At 38.8% G+C, this 14,196-nt stretch overlaps 1 protein-coding gene across 1 annotated transcript in view; it reads left to right on the forward strand.

Annotated features, from left to right (window-relative positions):
- ERCC6 (ERCC excision repair 6, chromatin remodeling factor) overlaps nucleotides 1-14,196 on the forward strand; it is a 77,266-nt gene that overhangs the window by 19,551 nt on the left and 43,519 nt on the right. Inside the window, exons 6-7 of the mRNA XM_080822439.1 lie at nucleotides 7,955-8,080; nucleotides 13,162-13,320. Of these exons, the coding sequence (XP_080678565.1) occupies nucleotides 7,955-8,080; nucleotides 13,162-13,320 (285 nt within the window). The remainder of the gene's footprint in view (nucleotides 1-7,954; nucleotides 8,081-13,161; nucleotides 13,321-14,196) is intronic.

The raw sequence follows: 14,196 nt of genomic DNA on the forward strand, positions 1-14,196 counted from the left end.
CCCCTTTTGTGAGTTGGTATAGACACTGTTTTGTCTGTTTATTAAATGTATCCTGTGAGTTTGTTCAGCCCAGGTTATTTGTAGTGAAAGGAATCGCTAAGCTGACTTTAGTGTTACTTGACAGAGTTGGCAGGTGTGCCGTGAAGAATGAGTTTTGACTCGCTCTGTGCAGTACTGAGGTAGGGAAGGACATCTTTTGAGACAAATTTGAATTGAAGCTTTAGAAATTGGTTTGCTCTTGTACAGTTGTTTTCCTTGTATAGTGCTTAAAGAGGCGAGTATTGATTCTTTAGCTCACACTATAAGAAAAGTGGTTTGAGGTAGTTTGAAAAAATATTTTTGAGAGGCAAGATATGTAACAGGAGTACAGACTCTGGGGGCCAATTATCTGGGTTTGAATCTTCATGTTGGTGATCTTGGCCAGGCTACTTCACCCTTTCCCTGCCTACTTCAACTGTGAAAAAGAGATTAAAAATAGTATCTGCTTCATAGGCTTTGTAAGGATTAAATGAATTAATACTGGTAAATTGCTTAAAACAGTGCCCAGCACACAGTGAACATTGGTAACTATTCTTGTTATGACTTAGTATTTGTTTTCTGACTCTAAATTAAAAATACACACACACACACACACACACACACACACACACACACACACACACACATATATATGGTATGGATGTTTGTATGTGTAATTTCCCAAAACACAGCTGGTCCAGAGCCAGCAAATGTTACTTAGAAGGTGGTATGTCACATAGGGGTTAGAAATTACAGGCTGTGGAATCAAATGCCAGAGTCTTACCTAGTAGCCGTGAGATTTTCTACATCTCTTCATCTGCAAAATGGGGATCGTAACAGTACTTTGTTCAGGGGTGGTGTGAGGATTGTAAAAGATAGTATATCTAAGCTATTGGGCATATGTCAGGCACTCAGTAAGCACTAGCTATTCTTATTTGCATGCCCACTAGCTAAAACATTTGCTACAAGGATTTCTTCAAGCCAGTAACAGGGTCTGTGAGAATCATGAAGAGCCCATATATATTGATATATACGAAAAGGTGTCCTCTTTCCAAAGTAAAAGGCAGTTTACAGTTAGTATTAGTATGCATAGCCAGATCATTAGCTATTATAATACTTAAGTTTTGTTAATGTCAGGCTTTTCTTACCTCTTTCACATTTTTTTATTAACACGATAAGGTCCACTTTGTGATAAAATATCTGTACAAATAGGAGCACATTATCCATAGTTTGGGGAGAAATAAAAAAAAAATATTTCTCCTTTGAGTGCACTAGGGGGCACTAGACCTCTGCCCAGGGGGCACTCTTCAAGTTTCTTAGCCTGCTGGTCGGTTCTAAGTGTGTGTAAGTCAGGCTTACACTTGGGTTCCTCACGGTGTTCTCTGTTCTCAGGTCAGTGTTCTGGATTATTCTGTTGTGTCTTGTAAGTCTTGATTTCCATACTCCTTGCTGACCTAGATGAGCAGGACATCGTTTCCCAAGTGGTCTGTGATAATCTTATTCTTGGCTGATGGCATAGGTGGACTAGCACAAGGGCCTTCTAGACTTGGGGGCTACATCTGACTCCTGCCTGCCCAAGATTGCAGTAGGTGTTTTCACAGTCGTTATTTTTTATTCCTATTTAACCTATAATTAACTAAAATGTTTCAGTTTTACCTTTTTGTATAATCTCCTGCCAATAATTAATTGTGAGATGGGGTCTGGCATGTATGCAGTGTAAAAAAATAAGTAGTTTCCAAAGGGTGTAGTACATATATTATCATGTAGTGCTGTGAGAACCTCTTATTTGGCTCCTTTCTTGGCTGAGGAGACAAATGCAATGATGTTGAATGATACTTCTTTCTTTTCTTTTTTTTTTTTTTTTTAAGATTTTATTTATTTATTTGACAGAAATCACAAGCAGGCAGAGAGGCAGGCAGAGAGGGAGAGGAAGGGAAGCAGGCTCCCTGCTGAGCAGTGACCCCAACTCGGGGCTCTATCCCAGGACCCTGGGATCATGACCCAAGCCGAAGGCAGAGGCTTTAACCCACTGAGCCACCCAGGCGACCCTGAATGATATTTCTAAAGTTTAGATCGCCCCTTGCCAGTTATAGACCTGAAATTTAGCTCTCGACCCACATCTAGTTTTCACTTCTTAGTGGGACTCTGAAATCTGAGTTTTTTTTACTGGGTTCTCCTCCAGTGGCTGCCACCGAAGTCTGAGAAACTATCAGAGTTAGAAAATCTCCCCAGTGACTAACATACTTCATTTTATTTGGTTGCAGCTGTGACAATTACATGTGTGGATTAAAGAAAAACATGAAGGTGGGACCATCAAAAGCATTATTTCTTTTCTAGTAATGTCACTGTAGTTTAGGGCTAGTTAAACTTTTTTCCCCCTCTGTCAGAAGATGAATTCTTTCATTAAAAAAAGTTGAGGGGCGTCTGGGTGGCTCAGTGGGTTGAAGCCTCTGCCCTTGGCTCAGGTAATGATCTCAGGGTCCTGGGATCGAGCCCCACATCCAGCTCTCTGCTCAGCGGGGAGCCTGCTTCCCTCCTTCTCTCTGCCTGCCTCTCTGCCTACTTGTAATCTCTGTCTGTTGAATAAATAAATAAAATCTAAAAAAAAAGAAGAAGTTGAATCTTTTGCCCTCCCTTTCACACCCATCCTAGGGAAGCTTGGACCCCAGCTCAGGGTTCCTGATTCTTCCCAAGGACTAGAGTGTAGAAACAGTGTTGTTGCAAAGTAAATCTGCTCGAAAACCTAAAAAACAGAACTCAGGACTTGAAAATAACTTAAAAAATTTTTATTACTCAATATAATGAGCTTCTTCTCTTGTTCTTTTTTTTTTTTTTATAAAATTGAGAATTTATCTGATTTTGCCCTTGCTATGTCTTATTCTTTTTTGTGGACCTTAACCATGTTTGTCCAGTGGATTAATCTTAGAGTAGTACCTTAACATACGTGTGGAAAGAGGAGGAATGCAGCAGGAGGTAGGCTGTAAATGAGACAGAACAGGAGCATTCTTGAACCCATTTTTAAATGACCTACTTCCACCATTCTCAAGCCATGCTCCTGTCCCTGGTATCTTCCTTATCTTCCTTATCTCCACCCCAGTTCTGAACCTCATTCATTGATTCATGCAGCATTCACTGAGTATCTGTGTTAAGGTGAACCATTGTACTGGTCTCTGGAGGTATGAAAATGACCAAAACAGTCTCTGGGCTCATGTGGCTCCTGGTCTAATGGAGGAGATAGATATGGTTTTCAAATGATGCTGAACACTTGGTGAGTGCTCTAGTAGAAACACTAGGTGTGTCCGTGGTGCCGAGGGGTTGAGAAGAACCTGGAGGACAGGTCACCTTACTCGGGCTGGTCAGAGAAAGGTTCCTCCTCTGAAGGGACTGCCTGAGCAGAGCTCTGAAGACCCCGTGGGGGGTGTGGATGTGTGTGTTTGCGGGAGGGAGGCTGGGGACAGTACAAGAATACAGATGGCACAGGAAGGAGGAAACCACGAGGCAGTGGCATAATGACAGCTAGCTGTGTTTTCCCACTTAGGTATTTTGAACATCCTTGGCATTCTGGAAATTTTCCTTCGAAAATAAGTTGAAATGGTGGCAGCTAGCTGCCAGGTGTATTCTTAAGGTTTCATTGATAAGGTGGTGTGGCACCTGGAGGAAGTGTTGTTCCTGGTATGGTTCAACTGGTTATGCTAAGCATTGTTGCCGGCGGCCCGGCCCTAGGTCTGAGTTGCTTCTAACAGATCATTATTGTGGTCTCAGCCCCAGGCCCCATAGCCTGGGCCAGGTTCTCATTCTTGCATGAATGTAGCCGAGCCGGGAGCAGTTTCTCTGCCTGCATCTGATTGGAATTGTAAGTTTATGTTTATTGCTGGGTTCTTTTCTAAGTGGCTGCCAGTGGAGTCGCTAGCGGGCTGATGATGGCAGGCATGTGAAGTTAGAGACGCTGCCAGGGAACACCGGGCCCACTTGCTTTTATGTGGCTGCAGCTGTGATGATGACATGTGTGGAGGTCTTTAAGTGAGAGCACAGAAAATATGAAGTTGTTCTTTCTTTTCCAAAATGTAAATATTGACTGTCCCCTTCCACTTTTAAAATCCATTATCTGGCTTATTTGTTGAAATAACAGAATTTAGACATTTTGGGACCGTATCTGATTTTTATGATTTTCAATCACTGGGGTCCAGATCTTAATCTTCACCCACCCCCAACCAATTTTAAGTCTTTCTGTATCTGTTTTTTTGTTGCTGTCAGTTTGAAGGCAGCCATACTTCATGACAGCTCCCTGTTTACACACCTACTACAGAATTTTTTAAAATGGAGGTGTTCCAGCAGGGACCTTCTGATGGGAAGGTGTGTTTACTCACAGTGATCAGTGATCACATTATTCATAACAATTTTCTGAGCATCCATTTGATTCACAAGATTGGTTTTTGCTCAAATGTACGTGTTCAGGTCGTTCTGTCAAGGCTTATGGTGCATTGGTTTATCGCGGGCAGATTGTATTGTATGCATACTGCCTCCGCTTCCTTCTCTTCTCGGGAACAGAGTAACAGTACCAGCCTCTGAGGGTCATGTGTGAGCTTGGGTGAGGATTTCAGTGAACAGATGTGATTATGCAGAACAGTGTGTTTATTCGTTGAGTACTTATAGTCTAGGCTCATGCTAAGTGCTTTCATGTGACACCTCATTTAATCCTCCCTAAATCTGGGGAAGTACATGCCATTGTTCTCCCCCCCTCACACGTGAGGAAAGGTAGGTGCCATAGAGGCTGAGTGACTTGCTGAGGGTTAAAGAACTGTAAGAAGCAGTCAGGACTTGATTCTAGACCGTCCGGGTACCGTCTTTGCGGGCTTTGGCTTGTGCCGATGCCATGTGGCAGACCCAGTTTGTCCATAGCGCAGAGATCTCTGCACACCTGCTGGCCAGACAGATTGCTCAGCCCGCCAGGCTGCAGGACAAGCGGTTAAGCATACAAAAGAGAGCAACTTTAAGACCCTTGATGGCATCTTGGATGGGAAGGGCATATGTTTCTCTCAGTTCAGGTGAATCTGGCGCTCCTCCACCTCCCTGGTCTGCCATGGCGTCCTAATTGTCCGTCGGCACTCAGTGCTGCACTGCCTTGGTGGACGTTGTTTAGGTGGTCAGAGGTCTGTTTTGGCTACAAGCCACACGAGGAATTACTGCTTTATATAACAGAAGGATGTCTTAGCCCGAGCCGCATATGCATGTGGTTTTATAACCCTGGTATTTTCTGTCTCTAATATGTGTATATGATTCTACTGGGGCGATTTGTCTTCACAGTGGTACAGATGCTTGTAGGCAATAATGATTTTTCCCTACCACCTTTAGTCATCCTTTAGCCAGACTGAATAAATGTTCGGCTTCTTCTCATCTTTAAGAAGCGGAAAGCACTGGAATGCAATCATTTCTGCAGTGGCTTATGTGGTTTCCTAGGTGCTGTGTTCTGTGGTGACATGATGCCTAAAGATTTTAGAAGGGAGAAGAAGGAGGAAGCTGAAACCCTGTTGACTCAGAGTGATGCAGTGGGAAATTGAACAGCCACAAAGACTTACTGGCTGAGTCTGAAGAAATAGCTATCATCTATCAATGGAGTTTAATATGTGATACTCTTTATGCAAAATATTTACTGACTTTATGCTAAACTTCTAACACCAGTATCTTCTGGTGTTTTTCTTTTTCTTCCTGTAAAATCATCTTTGCATAATTGCAAAATGGAGTATTTTTAAGTGGATAATGGTAGTTTTTGTGATTCTTCTGAGTTTTGTATTAGTCATAAAATTGCTAAATACAAGTATCTTTTGTTTTGCAGATGTTTGGTTTTGAGTTCTGATGGTAAGGAGTTTGGATACTAAGGAATATCTTATTATGTGAAATTGCTTGCTTACTAAATCAGATAGAAGGTAGCAAGAATCCAGATATATACACCAGGAAAATTTATGTACATCATTTTGGTTTCTAAGTTTCAGGAGCGGGTCTACTTACACACCAGGGTTTTTCAGCCTTGGCACTATGGACATCTGAGAACAGATAACATTTTGTTGTGGAGGCCTGGCTTGTACATTGTAGGGTGTTTAGCAGCATCCCTGGCCTCCACCTGCTGGAGGCTACTAGCATATCTCCCTCCCCACAGCTGTTGTAACAACCGAATATGTCTCTAGACATGGTCAGATGACCCTGGGGGTGGGGAGGATGGCCAGACTGCCCCTGGTTGAGAACCACGGCTGTGTACCATCGCATGTAACTCAATTTGGAGATAATACGAAACTCAGAAGAATAGTAAAGACAGTTATAGCCACCAAGAGGTACTTCATTTCATCAGTTGCAGAGATAATTTTTAAGGAAGGAAAAAAAAGGGAGGAAGAGATTGCCTTTAGAAGTTAAGCACAGAAAGGTCATTAAATATTTTATACAAAAAGACTATCTCATGGTTATATGACAGCTATTTTCTTAGGCTTGGTTATGTACTGTCTCTTACATTAGCTGTTCTTCTCTGGAAATTACCAACAGTGCTTATTTATAGGGACTCTTAGTAGCCTGAGAAGCATCTGCAGATCACCAGCGACTTCTCTCTTATCGATTACAGTTAGACCTCAGGTAACCCTTCCTTTTGTTCCTGTAAAGAGCTGACATTCTCAAGGCAAGACTCTATCGGAGGACGTGCTTTAAGGTCCTCCGGCAACTACCCCGATGGGGTTGCCTGTTGCTCTTGTAGTTGGCCTCTGTGCTGGTGTGGTCATTGATACTGGAAAACACCATTGGTCTAACCAGGCAGCATGTATGACACTATCCTTCCATTTTCTCATTTTACCTTCCCCCACACATTCTCTTAGTGTTCTTTTATGTAATCAGTGGCAGTTACATGTCTTCTCATACATGTTGCTATTCTCATTCCCCTCCTGTGAGATTTTTACTTAGAGGGCATTTATCTGTATTGCTTTATTCCCTTACCACCATTTTGTGAAATTCACACTGTGAGCTGCATGCATCCTGAGAAAGGTCATCCTTTTATTTTGGAAGGAAATGGAAGGTGAGGCTCTTGAGTTTGTGTGTGTGTGTGTGTAAGTTGTACACACAGCACACACATACACACACACACATATTAACTGATGACACCGGTGTCCATTATGTAGTTATTTGGATGCAGAATTAGTCTGTTTAAATGACTATATCTTCCCAAAGCCTCAGTGTGTCATTATTAAGACTTTCAGATCTTTAGACATTTCTTCTGGTATACATACATGGCATCACCTCTCTGAAATGTAAACTCTCATTTTATATCTGAAAAGCATCATATTACTAAATTTATAACTTAGATTTAATTTAGTGAACACATTTTTTTCTAAGTTGTTTACTTATCAGTCCTTTGATATTGGTGATGCCCTCCATTAAGTAAACAGTATGTTAATCTGATATATAGCAATTTTGATACAAAATTTGCTTTATGTTCAAGGTACTATGCTGTTTTATGCTATGACTATCATATCTTTAGCACAGAAATAATAATGATAAATAAAATCTATTTTTTGTTATATTGCCATTTTGGAGATAGTTATATTGAAATTTTCACTGAATCTTTTCTAGAATTAAATTCATATATCTTAGGAAGTAGCAGAGAAATTTCCCCTCAGGGTAAAGTCAGAAGAGGCACAAGTAGTTTTGATAATGAAATGGGACCTTACAGAAATATTTCTAAAGCAGATGTAATAATTCAAAGAAGAATTGAGTTGAAAAGGAAGGAAGGAAGGAAAAGAGAATTTTTTTTCTTTGACTATCAGTGTTTCGGGTAATGACAGTAGCAGAAAGCTAAGAGACCATTCTAATTTCCTTCTTTTTCCTGTGCATTATCTAGAACTATATTTTAATCTGTCTTGTAACCAAAGTAATGGAAATATGATTTTTATTTTTATGGTAGGAGATGGAATAAGCTGAGGCTGCGGGACAAAGAGAAGTCTCTGAAGCTGGAAGACGATTCTGAGGAGAGCGATGCAGAGTTTGATGATTTTAAAATGCCGGGTTTTCTGTTCAAAAAGCTTTTTAAGTATGTGCCTGTGTTCTTTCCTTTATATCTGTCATCAAGCCATTGTGTACAAATTGGTATTTTAGATATGACACGGTAGTTACCTATGGGCCCTTAAGGTACTTGCAGCAGTTCATTGCAAATATAGATACTGTCAAATGAAATTTTAGCCACGTGCTGCTCATTAAAAGTAGATGATAATAAATTGACTGAAGTGCGCATGGGGCACGTTTGGAAGCTGGTGAGTCTATGTGGACCTGTCTCGGCCGGCTAAAGCAACACGTTTAAAAGCCATCTACACTGAATTATTTTTTTGTTCTTAGTGATTCTAAGGGACCAAACCTCTTAATTTCTTAAGTCAGATGAATTAACTCAGAAGAGCTGTATATTAAAATCAATATTGGGGTGTTTTTTTTTTCTTCCGTGTAGAAATAAAAACTATTGAGAGTAGTTTGAGTGTTTTATATTGTACCTAAGGGTATAATACTTTTGAGCTGACCAAATGTGCATCTAAATATTTTATGTAGATCTTGTTCTAATGTCAAAAGAGAAGATCAAGGCAAACACCTTCAGTATTAAGTTGTTATTTGAAACTGACTATTTCATATGTGAAGTGGCTGAGTGTTCCAGATAACCGGAAGCTGTGTGATAGATGCCGCTAGCCTGCGTGGCCTGGGCCAGTCCCCCGTGATGAATGAAAATACTGAGGCACGGCTTCAGTCTCATCACTCCTGGGATTTACTTAACAAGATACTTTAGGAAGGCTTCTTGATGCATGCATATAGGAAGTTAAACCATTAAAGAGCTACTTTCCGTTTAGTAGCATCACTTGGTAATTGGCTGGAGGATGTTTAACTTCTTTCTTTGAGACGATTATGCTTATTCTCCTTCATAGATTCGGTTGTCTGCCATCCCTTAAATTCGTGCAAGATGTCTATTTAAAAATAACATGCTTTTTATATTTCCCCTCAGAGGGCTTATATTACAGTTTTAATTTTTACCTCAGTAAGGGGAGGGTGGGCAAAAGGAGTTGGGAGTAGTTAGTTTATCCCGCTAAATATACAGGAAAGCTGAAATCCTAAAAATGTGAAGTATCTTGGCGGGGTTGCCATCACGGGACAGAAGCCGACCTATGTAGAAGCTCAAATCTGAATCGCTCTAGTAATTTTTGCAGACAAATCACTTTGTAGCCCAGAGAGGTGGCTACCTTGTTTACTGCTTCTTCCCAATGAAAATTAATTATGGAAGGGTATGTAAACAACATTTATTGACAATTCTTTTTATCATCTCTAAAGTGATTGCTTGTTAAGGAGCAGTCCAAATAGTATCAGTGTTGTACTAGCAAAAGGAATATTCACATTATAAATTAAATTGATTTAACGAAGATGGATACTTCCGCATATGTAGTAAGTTGGTATGTATCCTCAAGAGTCAAGTTGAATGTGCATTGTTGTATAAGTGTGAGATTTTCTGCTAAAGAAATTTCGGTTATTAGAACCAAACTTTGCTTATTAAGAGTATATAGGATTCAGCATATTGACTATTAACTTTTAGTGTAGTTATATTTATATAGTTGTATAAATATGTAGTTTATATAGAGGTGTATATATATATAAATATATTGCTTATATAGTTGTATTTATATAAACATAAATATAAATACATGTCAGTTTGTTTTAATTAGTCTTAATTACACATTTCTGGAAACTATTTTGTGTTTATTTCTCAAAAATGGGTTTTTAAATATTTCATAAGTGTTATTAAACTTCTGTTCCTTTTCTTTCGTGGTATGAAAAAAATTAATAGGATTGATAAGTTTCCATTTTTCTTTTATGATTAAGTTTTAGCCAGGCCAGTTTAATGTTAAACCATAGATATATTTTTTGCTGTATTTATTGCACTCTGTGGAATTAAATTAACAGAGTATAGTTGTACACAAGGGAGTCAGAAGGTACAATTATCCATTTAAGTGCTATTTTCTGCAAGGTCATGTTTAACTTTTAAAATTCTATTTTGAAAGTTTGCCCAGCAAATGCATTCATCTGTGTAATTTAGCAATCAGATGACAAACTTCAATCTTTGACCTTACATTTAGCCACACTAGCAAATGCAATCTTGGGTTAGTATGACAATGCCAAGATATACCAATTATTTGTGGTTATTTTGTGTACTTTAGTCTCATGGGGGAAGCAGAGTATCGTCATTTTTTAACTATTGTACAATAGCTTGTAAAAAAATCTTTACAAGGAGTAATTTTTTACATGCTTTCCAAATTTTCTGAAAACTGTGTTCTGTAACCTGCATTTCATTGTTTACAGTATTTATTAGGAAATTAATGCAGCAAAACCTAAGTCAGTCAGTGGCACTGCTAAAACCAGAACCCAGGCCCCCTAACGCCTCCTCCTCTAGTGACACACACCTGCCAGCCAGTGTGCTGATGCAGTTTGAGGGCCATTGTAGAGAGAAAGAGCCGCTCTTTACCATCTTTGTACAATGCCCCAGTTATTGGGAATTTCTGTGTAGTGATGTGATTTACAGGGCCACTTAGTAGATAATTTTCCTTAAACCATTTCTTTAGTGTTAATCATTTTATAAACATACAATCATATGCCCTTGGAGATTACATTTATAGAGGAGGAGACACCCATCACACTATTATTGCCTCTCCTGGGTCACATAGGATGCAGCCGTCTTAAAGCCCTTCTAAGCTCCCTTTGGGATACTGTGCAGGTTGCTACTTTTTATTCCTTTCATGGTTTCTCAAGTGCTCCTCTGGATTTTCCCCGCCTTCAGTTGATTGGCTTCAAACAAAAAGAGGCATTGGACCCATGTTGGGGAAGCAGTGTGCTGTAGTGGTGGAACACTAGAATGATCTCTGGGAGATTTTGGTCCTTACTCTGCCTGGAGGAGCTGATCCCATAGTTGTTCTCCACTTCAGTAAAAGGAGGTTGATTAACTAGTATTTAGTGCTTCTGATCATACATCAGTTTGTTGCACTATATCGTTATCTACAGCTGAGATTGGTCTAGTGTAGTGGTTCACAATCAGCTTTTAGTCTAGATCAGGCGTTCTCACCCTCAGCACAGCTGAAATTTTGGACAGAATAATAATTTTGTTGTGAGGACTAGTCTTTGAACAGCATCTCTAGACTCTACCTGCTAGATAACAATTGTACTTTACCAGTTTGAACGACCAAAAATGACTCCAGGGATTGTGTGATGTCCCCCAGGGAGCAAAATAATTCCCCATCAAGAACTGCTGGTCAAGATTATCTCCAAAGTAGAGTCACTTTGGAAGGAGAGGCTCTGGATTTCAGTTCTGGCTTGCTCATTTTTTCCTAACAGTGTGACTTTTGGCAGGTTACTTAACCTCTGTCTGCTTTCATATCCTAACTGTAAAATGGGTTGCTCATCTTTATGTAGGGTGGTTTTGAGGCTCTATCCAAACCATGTGGCCATTTGTTTCCCCAGCAGTTGCCTTCTTAAGGAGTTGGTTAGCCATTATTCTCTGATTATGTACCATGTGTTAATAGAACTTGTACTTCTTCCTCGATTTAATGATCTTTTATCCATACTAGACTTTACTGTGTTTTGATTTTTAATCCTCTTCTTCAGGATGCATAGTCAGTGTGTATAATAGCAAACTTAATAAGCAGCAACATTCTTTTTTTTTTTTAAAGATTTTATTTATTTATTTGCACAGAGAGAGAGATCACAAGTAGGCAGAGCAGCAGGCAGAGAGAGAGGAGGAAGCAGGCTACCTGCTGAGCAGAGAGCCCGATGTGGGGCTTGATCCCAGGACCCTGAGATCATGACCTGAGCGGAAGGTAGAGACTTAAACCACTGAGCAGCAACATTCTTATTCAAAGTTTTCCTTATATAATAGTAATAGCAACAGCTAGAGGTAAACTTTTGGAATTGATTCTGGGGAAACTACTGGGGGAAATTAATTATAACACATAATTAAGAGATGAAATAAAACTAGTTCAACAAGGACTAGAGTTCACAGTGAGATTTTAGGTTGACATACCACACAGACTGGAGCAAATATCAGGCCAGTAAACCAACAACAAAACCACCTGTGTTTAAGATGGGAAGCTCATCAGCCTTGATATTTTCTTTGGAAGAAAAAACATCTTTAGATTTCATGGTCTTTTAAATATTTGTTGCCTTAGATTTGTTTTTAAACTGGGCATATAATTTTCATACCATTCTGTGATATTGTCTTGCCTTCATTCTCAAAATGTTTCTTGCATTATTCCTTTTTTTACCTTCACTTTTTGATTATAGATTAAATATGCCATTGATGGAGAAAGGAAAACACCAACTTTGTTTTTAGAGGGGAAAATACTATTTTTCTTTGTCTTGTACTCCTTATTTAAAGTTTTAATAGCTCTAATCTTTCTGTATCTGTGATAAAGCCCCTGAATCAAGTTCTGCTTTAAAATATTAAAAAGGCTTTTTGTATTGTTGAGTCTTTAAACTGTTCTTTTTTGCATCTGCTAATAATATGAGAGAATCATCTGTCATATACTAATTTTGTGAGCAACCCTTTTATTCAAACTTGTTTATGGCCTTAAAATTCAATTAAATTTTTCCTATAAAGGATAATATAATTGTCAAGTGACTTTTCTACAGTATAGGCTGTAAATTGCGTTCTGTCTTTTGCTTTTTGATGCTGCTGAGATAGAAAAACTTAATGCTTCTTTTTCATAGAAAAAATGTTGGAACTTTATATAACTAAAAATATTTGAGATTTTTTTCCGGGAAAGATACTGAATAAAAGATAATAAATTTATGCTTGTTTACCACGCTATTTCTAATGTTGAAAAAGAAATGAAATAGTCCTTAATTACCCCATCTATCAGTTTAATTAGAAATGTGTTAACATGTTCTATAAAGAAAAATTTGTGATTTTATGCCTAGGTAATCAAAAATGTATGACCTTATAAATATAATACTCATGTAAAACACACATCCGGCATGTTTCTCTGACTGGTACTAGAACCTAGCCAAATGATTAATTCATGAGTACTTTCTGTTATGATCTGTATTATCCACCATTTGCCATTTTCTCTTTCTTGTTGGTGTTTGTTGTTGTAGGTACCAGCAGACAGGTGTTAGGTGGCTGTGGGAATTGCACTGCCAGCAGGCAGGAGGAATTCTGGGAGATGAAATGGGATTGGGCAAGACCATCCAGATAATTGCCTTCTTGGCAGGTCTGAGCTACAGCAAGATCAGGACTCGTGGTTCAAATTACAGGCAAGTGCTCCTCTGCAGACTGTCAGTCTGTGGAGCTCAATTAATATTTCATCAGATGTATTGCTGTGGAGGAGGGTCTTGTGAATTATTGATGACATTTCAATTACAATATTCCTTTAATTCTTTTAGTGGGGGACATCAAAGGAAAATTTTTACGAGACAATGGAGCTGTAGGGCAGGAGAAATTAAACATGTAACACTTTTAATGAATTCCAGGCACTGATGCTTCATTTTGCAGATGAGCCCCACTAGATATTTTGGGTCAATACAGTGTCTAAGGTTAGCTTCTACAAATGGATTGTTTACAAACTCAATTATGTTAATATCGATAGTTTACACAATATGGAATTTTAAATTGGGCATAATACCTTTAGTTCCATTTATTAAATTTTACATTAAAATATTTGTTCTGGCAGGAGACCAGGTAAGCATTACAGTAAGTACAAAGTCTCTTCCTGGGGAAAGTTGGAACTCTGGAGAAGCCATTCTCCTGAATTTCTTTTATAATCATTATGTGTGATAGCATTTATAGATAGTGGTAGTGGCTTTTTTTTTTTTTTTTTTGTAACATGAAATTGTCTGCTCGCTATGCTTCTCTCTCCCTCTCCAGTCTTCAAGAATTTTATATCAATCTTAAAGCCAGAGCCTAAATGATTGCCTAAAATGATGGAAAATTATGTTTAGATTGTGATCTTTGTTCTCTTTAGGAATTTAGTTGAACTATTAAAGCTGTGGTATTCAGAAAGAATAGCATTTAGATTGTGTAAGTTCAGTATGTTGGGACTGAAGTATTTTATCGTGAAGTACAGTGAGCATTTATTTCCATACTGAAGCTGTAAATCGGCTTTATGTAAGTCAGCATTGGTAAAACTAATA

Source organism: Martes martes, assembly GCF_963455335.1.
Source record: "Martes martes genome assembly, chromosome: 14".
Taxonomy (NCBI): Eukaryota; Metazoa; Chordata; class Mammalia; order Carnivora; family Mustelidae; genus Martes; species Martes martes.